Here is a 13,575-nt window from a genome sequence, read left to right as displayed (position 1 = left end):
CATTCCTCCGGCTTAGGAGGGAAACAACGAAGAAAAGGAACCATCCGGTTCGGTTGGGAACAAATCTGTTCCAACCGAATCAAATCCTCAACTGGCTCAAGATGGGTCGACAAACCCACCGATCACACCGGAAGGTCCATCTCAGGTTAACAAAGGTAAAGAAGTCTTAATTGAAGGTTCTCCGGTGAGAGGAGAAAGTGCACTGCAAACCGGCCCCGGACAATCTGAAATTTTACCCAAAGCCGAGGTAGCTATCTCAGTAGAAGAAGAAGAAGCAATGTTCCAATCTTTCATCCGGGATATGAATAAGGAAGCTGAAGAGCTGGCCACTCCTTATCACTTATGTGTCAGGTTGCGATGTGAAACAAAGATTTCCGACATGATCCCTGACCTCAACGACAATGAATATTGGGAGAAACTCGTGTCACTAGAACAGAAAGCTCTCAAGGTCACGGGTACCGAAGTCATCTAAGCCGCATACGCTAAAACTCCTGTGATGGAGGAATACGCCAAGTTGCAAGCGGTAAATGATGCCTTGAAGAAGGCAGAAGGAGCGGAACTAACTCTGATGGAGTTAAGAATGATTGAGAGGTTTCAGACATTAAGAGATGATCTCGCACACAATGTTGACCGGCTAGAGGCAGAATGGAGAGAGGAGTGCAAAAACTTCCTGCTGTATGCCGATCAATTTCAAAGTAGACCAATCTTCAATACCGGAGAATCTTCCAAGTCGGCAGAAAACCGGAAAAAGGGGCATCAGATGCATGAAACAGAACAAGAGGATAACCGGAGCAGACTTCCATCGCAGACTGATCAGACTACGGGACTTGCGCAAATAAAGGAAGTTGTTGTTGACATAATCATCTCCTCCCTTAACGAGTACAACATTTCTACAGACGCCAAAATTGCAACCATTCAAGCCGACCTGGTTGAAACCGTCCGGGCATCCATTCACTCTGAAATTGTCGAAACGGTTCAAACATCAATCAAGACAATGATTGACAAGTCTGTTGAAATGGCAACCGCTCCCCTACTTGAAATGATGCAAGCTATGGAAGCTCAAATTGAGGAGTTGTCTAAGCTGCAAGCGGATAGAACTAAAGAGCAGATTCGTTCAGATGCCAAAACAGCTCGGAGAATTCAAGCCGAAGAAGATGCTAGGGAACGGTTAAGAAAAGAAACCGAAGACAAGGACCACGAGTTGGCCAAGCAAGTCTATGAGGCGGAAAATGCCACTCAACCGGAATCCACACCAGCACAAGCTTCGCACTCAATGAAAACAAGGAACAAGAATAAAAGAAAGCAGATTGCGATCTTGTTACATCAAGTAGAACAAAGCGGCATTGAAGAGTATCAACCGGGTGGTCAGCTCGAGGAACCTCTGAATGAAGAAGAAGAAGAGGACGTTGCACGACTCAACCCGCGGAAGAAGAAAGGAGTTGAGTTATCAATCGCATCTATAAGTTCCGGTCCGATAGCTGCACAATCATCTCGACCACCCAGACCAGTAGGCAGTGCCTTCCGGTTCAACCAGCGAAATCCCGGTATATCAAGTGTATTTACCGGATGGCAAATTGACGCGGAAAGAAGAGAACGGGAATTGAAGGAGGAGGAAGAAAGGCAAAAGGAAAAAGAAAAGGGGGGGATCATCCAATCCTTAGCTTATCTTCTTATGAACAACTTATCTATGTTATCTATTAATATTTTGTTTTAGAACTCAGTCATTTTTCTTGATCTCAAATTTATGATTATACTAAACATCTTTTGAAAAACCAATTTTTTTTGAAATTTTTCTTTGAAAAAACATCAAAAAGGGAGAAATTGTTAAACACATTCTTCAAAACCGGTCATACATTACGATTTTTGAATATTTATTCTAAATAATCAAAAAGGGAGAAATTGATAAGAAAAATTAAGTAAGTTAATTTTTAAATCGGCCATACATTACGATTTTTGAATATTTATTCTAAATAATCAAAAAGGGAGAAATTGATAAGAAAAATTAAGTAAGTTAATTTTCAAAACGGCCATACATTACGATTTTTGAATATTTATTCTAAATAATCAAAAAGGGAGAAATTGATAGAAAAATTAAATAAGTTAATTTTTTTAAGCGGCCAGAAAACTAAACTACTATCAACTTTCATGTGCAGGAACAGACCGAGTCGTATAAACCGGCAGGAGACTTCATAAACCGGCTGAAGAATACATCAAAGCAATCCGGCTCCAGATGATCAAGTCATGATCAAGAGGAACCGACTTCAACATCTTAAACAGACAGGCTAACAAAGAAAAGTTCATACTCCAATCGGACCACATTACGAAAGAGTCAACCGGAAATTCAGAATTACAAAGATGACGTAATATGACGAAATAGATGTTTCTTGGGAATATATAAGAAGATAAGATCCGGATCAGAAGCATGCGATAAAAATAATGATAATTTGCTGATCCGAAAATCCGACTTACACAGCCGGAAGGTGCATGTCTGACACGTGTCCAAAACTGGAAGTCGGCTACGTCATCCATACCTGACCGGTATATGTATGTTTGCCAAGTGTCAGTAAATTGAAACGTGCACGCAACATCTCTGAACCGGCGTGGTTTCAAACTGACCAATCCCACGGTGAGAGAAGAAGATGACCGTTGGGATCTCATTCACTATAAAAGGAAGACGAAGCGACTTCATTTATTACGGTTCTGAAATATCTTAAGAGAGAGAAAGAAATCTCACGCGCGATCCTAAACTATTGTTTCATTTACAAAAATCTTTATTGTGATGTATCATTGTATTACATCAAGAGTGAATTGGTGTAACCGGTGAGTAGCGAGTTAGGCTCGACCGACATTGTAAGTGTTGTAACTTTGAAAGTTAGTGGAGATCCTTCTCATAATCTGAGAAGAAGGGGTGACGTAGGAGGGTTTCCTCCGAACATCCATAAAAAATCTTTTCTCGTGTCTTTTACTTATTGTTAGATAAAATTAGACCGGTTCAAAAATACATAACTTAAACAAACTTTCCATGCAGGAACAAGGAACCGGACCGGAACCGGCTAAAGAAAACTAACCGGTCAAGCTACCAAACCGATCAAGAATACTTGGAACGTGACCGCACAAAGAAAGGATCGGCCAAAGCCTAAAACCGGAATCATCAAACAACTGATCATCCACAAGGCAGAAAAATAACCGGAAGAAGTCCAGCTACATTACTCATACCAAAAGCCACTCGGTTAAGTCGAATGACCGACCTGTACAAGAAGACAATTTGGGTATCTGCTGAGAATGATAGCAAAGGAACAGACTGAATACTTCCATATCCATGCAAGTCTGAGGAAAGACCGTAGGCTGCAGAAGACAGTACTACCGGATCCTTCCACTTCGGGATAAGTCAGAAAGAAGATCTTCCAAGTACAGACAACTGTCCAACAGACAGTGCCTACATCAAGTAAAAGACAAACCCGGCAGGTTTGTCTTACAAACCGGAAGAACAGACCGGCAGGTCTGAGACAGAATACCAAGTCTGAGGTTGACCATCAGGTCTGAGGAAACAACCGCAGGTCTGAACCTCTGAAACACTGAATCACTGCACCTCTGCTCAGCCAATCAGATTCAAGGAAGTGAAATATGACCGTTGGCATATTTCACCTATAAAAAGGGGCAGTTGAAGAAGAGTAAATGCGGGACACTCAGTGAGACAAGTGAAGCGTTAAGAGCATTTACTACAAGTGATAAAATTGTGTTATTCTAAGAAAGCCTAAGTGCTAAAGTCAAAGTGTGTATTACAATTTCGGTGTAAATTGTAAGAGTATTATCGAGCAGGAAATAAGTCTCGATCGGATTGTACTTGTATTCCTTAGTGAATATCCTTCTCGCGGTTTCGAGAGGAAGGGGTGACGTAGGAGTTTTATCTCCGAACATCCATAAAATCTGTCTTGTTATTTACTTTCTGCCGGCTTTATCATCTAACCGACTAACTTAACCACACCACTCTAAACCGACTCTATACTAACCATACCGAATTTCCAGATCACCGAAACCGACCCACCATTCTTCAAATCTCCATCATCCAAAATCGGCCTTGTCCATCAAACAAGTGTGCTGCTTCAACCTGAAAGCAAACCTCTTCCGCGCTTGAACCTAGTTCAAGGGTTTGTGACAGGTTGTGAAGTATTGAAACCCCGGTGTTAATCTCTAACTGGATTAATCACCACCCTTTGAGTGAGACGCGCTAACCGGTCCAACCCCCGGTTCTCCAGCGGCTACCTAGATCCTAACAATTGGTATCAGAGCAGTTAGTTTCAATACTCAAGCAAGCTTGTATCAGGATAGGCCTCCAATGCTAGAAGGTGATGACTTTGCCAACTGGAAGGCACGTATGCACCTGCACCTAGTTACCTTGGATGATGAAATGGAGTCCATTCTGACCGAAGGACCGATATTCATTGATAAGGACAGAAAGGAATGGACGGCTGAAGATAGGAGAAGAAACAATCTGGACAACCATGCAAGAAACCGGATCTCCAACAGCGTGGACAGAAACACATACTGCAAGATCAGAGATTGCAAAACCGCGAAGGAGACATGGAACACGGTTATCCAGATCTTTGAAGGAAATGAAAGAACAAGGGAGAACAAAATAATGGTGGCCACACAGAAGTTTGAAAGCATCAAAATGAAACCAGGAGAAACTATGAAGGAATACAGTGACCGGTTCACTGGTGTGTTAGATGAACTAGCAACTCTGGGCAAGAAGTATGACAACAAGAAGTGCTTGGGACATAAAAACAATGGTAATGAGGGAGTCAAAGAGCCTACGTAAGATGAAATTATACGATGTATTCGAAGATCTCAAGGCATATGAGTTCGAAATGAGATATAGAACCGAAGAGGAAGTCTCGGCTTCAACATCAACCAGAGCACTAATCACATCTACAGAACCGGCTGCACCTGCCCCTACACCTGCACCGGCACCGGCTCCTGCACCCGTACCGATCAGAACCGCCGAACAGTTCACTGAGGATGCCATGGCAATGCTTGCACAGAAATTTGGGAGGTTCATGAAAAGAAGCCAACCACCGAACAACTACTATGGTGACAAATCCAATGTAAGATGCTACAACTGTAACTGTTTGGGACACTTTAAGTGGGAATGCAGGAAACCAAGAAGGGATACCCAGAAACCGGACTATCAAAATGACAGAAACAATTACCAACAAACCGGTGAAGGAAGTGAGGTACCGAAAGCACTGATAGCCGACGATGGAGGAAGTCTATGGGCTCACAGTGACAGTGATGATGAACTTACGTGCCTCATGGCAAATGAAGAACAGGTACTTGACTCTCCTTGCGACGAATTTACTAAAGATGAGTTATACAATGCATTGAATGACATGGTGGAAGAATATAAGAACCTACTAACCATGCTACCTAAGCATCTCAACATTAGAATCGATCCCATAATACCCACTCCGACAGAACCAGAGGTACCCATTATAACCGAACCGGAAGTCTTACAACCTAATGATACTCGTACTTTAGAGACCGAATTAGATCCTAAGACCGAACAATCAGGTGAACCGACTAGAGAGTTAACCGAGGAAGAAAATGCCCGACTTCAATATAAGATGGCCGCATATAAGAGATCTAGTGATATAGTAAAGAACTTGAATAGACACTACAGGCATCCTCGTTGTAAGCGTGGCCTAGGATACACAGAAGATAGCTCCAAAGACCGAAAACCCATAGAGAAAGCAAGGCTTACAAGAGGAAACCTTCCCTTTATAAAATTTCTTAAGAGCTCCTGGACCGCTGAAGAAGAGGAGACCGCATATTATAGGGAAGAAAAGCTAAAATACGACTACGTTGGTCCAACCGGATCATGGCTTGACCCTGTGAAAAGAAAAGCCGAAATCTTCAGACATAAGAAAGCCTTTCCTGAACCACGTAAGTCAAACCATAGATCACCGAATCAAAGACCATCACCCTTTAGGACCTCTGTAGGAAAACCTAGATACACGAGACCGAGTGCCAAAAGGACAGTTAAAACCCTAGCAAAGAAAACCGTCCGATTTATCAAGGTTTGGATACCTAAGGGACTAATCGCATGTGGACCCAAGTAAATGTGGGTACCAAATAGTTGTAAATATGTACATTTTGCAGGATCCAAAGAAACGGCTAGGAAACTCTGAATGGTTCTTGGACAGCGGTTGCTCCAGGAACATGACCGGAAACAGCAATTTGTTAACCGATATCAGAACAGCAACCGGTGCTCTAATCACCTTCGGTGACAACTCAAAAGGTAAAACTGTAGGCAAGGGTAAGATTGTCCATGGTAACCTAACCATTGATAATGTACTTTTAGTTGAAAACCTAAGTTTTAACCTGCTTAGCATTAGTCAGATGTGTGATGCTGGATACACAGTAGAATTCCTTAAACATGCATGCTTAGTTTAGAACTCTCAAGCTATCGTACTACTAACCGGAAATAGGATAGGTAACATCTATAAGGTAGACTGGAAAACTAGAGTAGAATATCCTATATGCATGATAGCTAAGACCGATCAAACCTGGCTGTGGCACAAGAGACTAAACCATCTAAACATGAAAACTTTAAACTACATTCGCGGTAAAAAGCTAGTTGAAGGCATTCCTGATATAGTATTTAACCAGGATAAGGTTTGCTCAGCATGTCAAATGGGTAAACAGACTAGGTCATCTTTTAAAAATAAAGGAAATATTCAATCTAGCCGATGCTTAGACCTCCTTCATATGGACTTGTTTGGACCGATTCAGGTTGTTAGTCTAGGAGGCATGCTCTACACCATGGTAGTTATTGATGACTATTCTAGATATACATGGGTTATATTCTTACCATCTAAACGTGAAACCGTATCAAACTTGATTACACTTCTTAAGCGACTGCAAAATGAAAAATCAACTCACATTAATAGCATTCGAAGTGATCGAGGTACCGAATTTACCAATAGTACATTAACTGCATATCTTGATGAATCCGGCATTAGACACGAGTTGTCTAGTGCTAGGACTCCTCAACAAAATGGCCTGGCCGAGAGAAGAAACCGGACTCTCAAGGAAACCGCACGGTCCATGATAGCCGACTCCGGCATTGCTCATAAATTCTAGGCCGAGGCTATCAACACTGCATGCTATACACAAAACCGCTCTTTAATAAACAGATTTCACAATAAAACACCGTATGAGGTTTATTTTAACAGGGTTCCTAAACTCAAATACCTCAGGATTTTCGGTTGTAAGTGTTATATACATATAAATGGTAAAACCCAACTCACCGTTTTTGATGCAAAAACCGATACCGGCATCATGCTTGGATACTCAGCAGTAAGCAAAGCATATAGAGTTTATAATAATAGAACTGCAACCATGGAGGAAACAATTCACGTTGTGTTCGATGAATCGATTGAAAGCAATACTGCTTCATGCTTTGATCTACACAACAGATTGGAAAATAACGATATTCATTCTGATAGTGAAGATGAGACTCCGGTCTTCAGGCGGTTTATCCATGACCAAATGGGTAATATTGATACCCAGCCGGATCAAGCTGTTCCACAACAGGAAGCTGACACCTCGGTCCAATCGGAGGAAGTCGGTCGGTCTGACAATCCTGTTCAGCCTACCGACAAGTGTAGCCTTGATCAAATAAACGGTAACTTGGTAGACACTCCTGAACTGAATCTCAGAAGAAACAGTAAACATCCTCCTGAGCAAATTATAGGTGACCCTTCAGAACCTGTTCGAACTAGGGGTCAACTTCTGGAAGGATATTTTAACTCTACTTTCATATCCCAGATTGAACCGAAAAGAATAGATGAAGCATTGTCAGATCCGGATTGGATCTTGGGAATGTAAGAAGAGCTAAACCAGTTCGAGAGTAGTAAAGTCTGGTACCTAGTTCCCATACTGAAAGATCAATCGGTCATAGGAACAAGGTGGGTATTAAGAAACAAACTTAATGAGGACGGTTTGGTCACGAGGAACAAAGCCAGATTAGTGGCTCAAGGTTACAAACAGGAAGAAGGCATTGATTTTGAAGAATCATTTGCCCCCTGTAGCCAGGATTGAAGCCATTAGGATTTTTTTAGCTTTTGCGGCTTTCAAAAACTTTAAGGTCTTTCAAATGGATGTTAAAAGTGCATTTCTGAACGGTGATCTACGTGAAGAAGTGTACGTTGAACAACCACCTGGTTTCAAAAGCGCTGCATTTCCAAACCATGTATACCGGCTAAATAAAGCTTTATACGGTCTAAAGCAAGCACCTAGAGCCTGGTATGATACACTAACCGCATTTTTATTAAAACATGATTTCACCATCGGTTCGGTGGATAAAACATTGTTTAAATTTGAAAAGAAGGAACATATCCTACTTGTTCAAATCTATGTAGATGACATCATTTTCGGTTCCACCGACCCTAAGTTATGTGATAAGTTTTCAAAAATGATGACTGACAAGTTTGAAATGAGTATGATGGGAGAATTAAGTTTCTTCCTAGGTCTTCAGGTTAAACAACTTAAAGAAGGAACATTCATCAGTCAACCTAAGTACACCAAGGAGCTACTGAAGAAATTCGGAATGGACACCTGCTCCTCGGCGGCTACTCCAATGAGCTCATCAATTAAATTGGACAGGGATGATGAGGGCCAATCGGTAGACCAGATTGCATACCGGGGGATGATCGGCTCTCTTCTATACCTAACTGTGAGTAGACCGGACATCCTGTTTACAGTTGGTGTGTGTGGGAGATTCCAAGCAAATCCAAAGCAATCCCATTACACAGCCGCAAAGAGGATACTGAAGTATCTAAAGGGCACACCTGATGTCGGTCTGTGGTACCCAAAGGATTCGTCCTTCAATATAACAAGTTACTCAGATGCAGACTAAGCAGGGTGTAAAATTGACAGGAAAAACACAAGCGGTACATGCCAATTCCTAGGTGACCGACTGGTGTCATGGCACAGCAAGAAACAGACATCGGTGGCCACATCAACCGCGGAAGCTGAATACTTGGCGGCCGGAAGTTGCTGTTCTCAACTCTTGTGGATTCAACAACAGCTGAAGGACTTCGGTATTATAGCCGAAGAATCCCCGATCTTCTGTGATAACACGAGTGCCATCGCAATCACCTACAACCCGGTTCTCCACTCCAGAACCAAGCATATCGATATAAGGCATCACTTCATCCGGGAGCATGTCACGCTGAAGCATATCCGTCTGGAATACGTACCGACCGATCAACAAGTAGCCGATATCTTCACAAAGCCGCTACAGGAAGCTAAGTTTTCTCAATTCAGGCTTACTCTCGGCTTAACCGACATTAGCCAAATCCTTCCAAAGGATGCTTAAAGGGAAACCGGTTCAGACAGACAAAACCGGTAACTCTTCCTAAACTGTTGAACTTCGAATCTTCGGGGTGTCTGTGGAAGAACCGCCCAGCTCATTAGATAGAGTAAACCGACCGGCTACTTGGTGCATGCACCAAATAACCGCATCGGGATGAACAACTGATACCTGACCGGTTCGGAAGCTGGCTACCCTAGATTATTTGAATTTCAAACAGAAGAGGAATAGTTATCAGGGATTAAGAATATTTGTTCTGCAACATTACCCTCTCAAAGTAAAACAGGTTGTGCCTAAAAAGACGTGAAGATCTTTTGATATCTTTCACAGTCCAGGCCTACGACCGACAACCTAGTCTGAAAAACATGACTATTTCATGCAATATCTTGTACCCTACGGTCAATAGACATTACCTCATTCAATACCTGGACAATAGGATAGCCCCAAACTAGTATTTAAGGGAAACACACATTCACTAAAACATTCACAAAACAAAACACATCCTCTCACTAAGGCAACCCAATCATGTCTTAGTTCCCAAACATCCTTCAAGTCGATTTTGAATCTTGCTCCAGTACCGAGCACTATGAAGTGTATCGGATGATTAAGGCTCTGGAAGATACTGGCCTTCAGTATTTTCTGGACGATAAGCAAATTGTCTACCCTGAATCCATTCTGGAGTTTTACTATAATGCCAGAGTATTCAGGGGTACTCCTCACTTTGATACCCACATTCAATCCAAGGTTGGGGGTATTATCTTCGATTTCACCGAGCAGGACTTCGCTCGGTGCTTCAGTCTGCCCAAACAAGGGATCACAGACCTCAACCCACCGGCCGACATTAAAGCTGAGGTCTGAGGTCTCCCTTTCTCTTGCCCGGTCGGATGAGCCTGTTGATGATCATGGCTCTAAGTCACTCCTGAGGGCTGAATATCAGCTCCTCAATGATGTAATAGGTAGGGGCATCTTTGGTAGGGATGTCACCAACACCTACTGCGTAGCAACCTTCAACATGATGGCTGCCATTGTCACCGGCACGCCGGTCAACTGGTCCCGGGTGCTATTCGACATCCTCATCTGGATGGTCGGAATCCGGTCGGTCGGTCTCATTCCCCAAATAAGCAGCCTTCTCGTGGAACTTGGTGTTCCAACCTGTCCCGGCGAAGGTTTGAACCAAGCCCATGTGTTAACCAGAGAGACAACCGATTCATTCTATGATCGGTTTGAGAGAGCCTGGAGGAGGAGGAACTTCAACCCCCCCCCCCGTGAAGTCAATCGCCGCGCACCTTAAGTCACTCCTTCTTGCATCCGGTCGTTTTGCAGTATGTACCGGGTGTATCTTTATCCAACTCATGTTTGATCGTTTCGGCTTCATCCGTGTTCCCTTCGGCTTCGGTTATGTTTCGTTTGATTGCATGTTTCCCCTCATTGTTATTCATGCCATTTCGGCATTGTTCTATGTTATTTTCGGTCTCATCTAATTAATCTCGGTTATGTTTAAGTGCATCCCTAATTAATGAGATAATTCCCAACCAACTGAATATTTAATATCTAACTAATCTGGTTACTTTCCAACTAACAACTACCTCGGGCCTCGCAATCTGCCGCTTCCCCATGCACATTGGAAAGGTAAAGATTCTTTTCCTTAATAAAACAAAACTGATAATCAATGCTTGGATCTTCCCTCCAAAACCGATCCTATATAAGGAGCCATCCTCTAATCAAATCACCACATTCAAAGCATTAAAATATCTCTGAAATCCTTTGAATACCATCTCTCTCCACATCATGCCGAGCCGAACTTTGGGTAACTTCTTAAGCATTGACTTCAACTCTTGCATGGAAGACGGAACTCCTGAACGAAAGTTAATGTTTCACTCTCTCACTGAAACCGGTCTTCAACCTTTTCTTGAAGAGGCCGGTCCTATTCTCCTAGAAGATGTCAAGGCCTTCTTTCGAAGCGCCTGCATCAGGGGAAAATACATCGTCTCTACCGTCAGAGACCACACATTCTGGATCGATGAGGTTGAATTTGCCTCCCTATTCGGTCTACCCACCGAAGGATTTTCTGACTTTCCGACTATACAGGACCTTGCGGGATTTGAAACCGCCCAATATCTATCGGCCACCTCTTTTCCGGTAGAACACTATGGGCCGAAAACCCAGCTTGCTAGTCACGGCCAACTACTCCTTGAAATCGTGACTCGTTCGATTCTGTGTCAATCACCGAATCAACGGTATTCTAGGAATACCTACAACCTTATGACCCACATCCTTTGCGAATCGGCAGTCAACTGGTCAACGGTCATATGTGAAAACCTCAAGAATATGGTGCTGACTAAGAGAGGTCTCGGGTACGCACTGCATATCAGCAAGCTGATTCTTGGGTACCGGCCAGAGTTCGGACCGGGCACACCGGCCTCATCCTCAAACATCCTCGACAAGGATTCGGCAATAGACTGAATTTCTAGAATGACCTTTTCACAGGCTGTACTTTCCATTATTTCTGTATGCCTATCTCAATACCGAATTTTCTGTCGGTTTTATCTCTGCAATATTGTTGAATCTCATTTCAGTTTAAATGACCGTGTCTTCCCAAATTTTTGAACATTTATCTAAGTAACCGGTTAACCTCTTCAAACCGCGTTCTTATCCGGTCATATAACATCGCTTAAAATAAATTGTAAACACTCTGATCACTCAAAATAACCGGTTAGACTTAGAAACCGTATCATCAATCGGTTTCAAGAAGAAGAGTGCGTCATCAATGACATAAGCAAAGGCTTTTGGAGGGAAACCTCCCGCCCAAAATTGTCGCCCCGCTGTTTACCGCCCTTTGTTTGGCGCCCATTATCTCCCGCCCACGGTTTGGCGCTCATTTCAATTCGGTGGGAAAATTCCCGCCCTTTTTATTGATGGGACGGTTGAGTTTCCAAACCGCATCTATAAAAGGGACTTTCGGTCATTTTACTTCATTCTCATGCGAATCTGCTTTCTCTCTCTAAGCTCTCTCACTTTCTGAAGCGGCTATATCTCATACTCTCAAACTCTCTAACATGGGGCGTGATTCGGCTTTGTTCAGACTCCTATCTCAGGTGGATTTCGAGGAAATCCGGCTAAAAGGTACGCCCGAGGCGAAGGAAGTTATTGACCGGGTAATCAAAACCGGTCTGGGATATTTCCTCGGCGGTCCTCATATTATATACAAAGATGCGGTCGAAGAGTTCTTCAAAACCGCAACCATCTCCTACGACAACATCACCGCGACTGTATGCGGTTCTGAAATAGTGCTCACCGAAGCATTGGTGGCCGAGAGCCTGCATCTTCCGACAACCGGCCAGGATGCAACGACAGAAATAGAACAGGACATCTTTGAGGCGGCTTGCCAGATTCTATCGGCAACTAAAGAGCCGATCAAAACATTCGGCAGCAAACAAATGTTGAAGCCGGAATATATCCCGATATGTGACATCTTCACAAGGGCGATTCTGGCGAGGGGAGGAAACCTCAACAACCTCACAAGAGACAAAATCAAGATGCTGATCGGTCTGATGGAGGGAAGAGAGGTCAACTAGGCAAGAAAGGTGTTCAGCAACCTAATGGATATGGTGAAACCGGACTCAAACCGGTCGTGGGGATACGCCGTGCCTCTCGGTAAGATCTTCCTCCACCTAAATCTCGACATCGGTCCCGGCGTTGCTGTCGCAGAGCGATGCCTCATCAGATCAAAGCAATTCCTTGAAAGGACGCAGCCGGCCCCCAGCTCCACAGGTGGCCGAAAGAAGAAAACCGCCGAGAAAGTTGCCCCAGCCAAAGCAAAGGCCGAAGGCAAAGGCAAAGAAAAGATAACTTTCTCAGAACCACCACAGCAAACAGAATATGAGGAGTGGGCCTCTGAGCAAACCGACACAGAGAAGACCGAGGATGATAAAACGGTCAATGAAGACGATCATTCGGCCCAGAGCCCCAATGATGCCGGACCAAACACCAACCCTAAAACCACCGAGGGTGGAGAAGAGGCTGATAAAGAAGCCGATGATGAAGGCGACAACACAGAGAGGGAGGAGGCCGAAGAAGCAGAGGCCGATAGGATATCTCGGAAACTCCTTCAAGGCGTCAGAAAAAGAGCCGAGTCGGTTGAAGAACTATACCTGGAGTGGCACGAGCACCGGTTTGGTACACCGTATAGAGAAATCCTA

General features: G+C 43.5%; 1 protein-coding gene across 1 annotated transcript; it reads left to right on the top strand.

Moving 5' to 3' along the window:
* Positions 1 to 496: 496 nt before the first annotated feature.
* Positions 497 to 1,714, top strand: LOC124913313 (apical junction molecule-like). The gene has a single exon (XM_047453906.1). It carries the CDS (start codon positions 497 to 499, stop codon positions 1,712 to 1,714), a length of 1,218 nt encoding a protein of 405 aa, XP_047309862.1.
* Positions 1,715 to 13,575: the final 11,861 nt, after the last annotated feature.

This window comes from Impatiens glandulifera, chromosome 8 (assembly GCF_907164915.1).
Source record: "Impatiens glandulifera chromosome 8, dImpGla2.1, whole genome shotgun sequence".
NCBI classification, from domain to species: Eukaryota; Viridiplantae; Streptophyta; class Magnoliopsida; order Ericales; family Balsaminaceae; genus Impatiens; species Impatiens glandulifera.
This window is presented reverse-complemented; position numbering and strand designations above follow the sequence as displayed.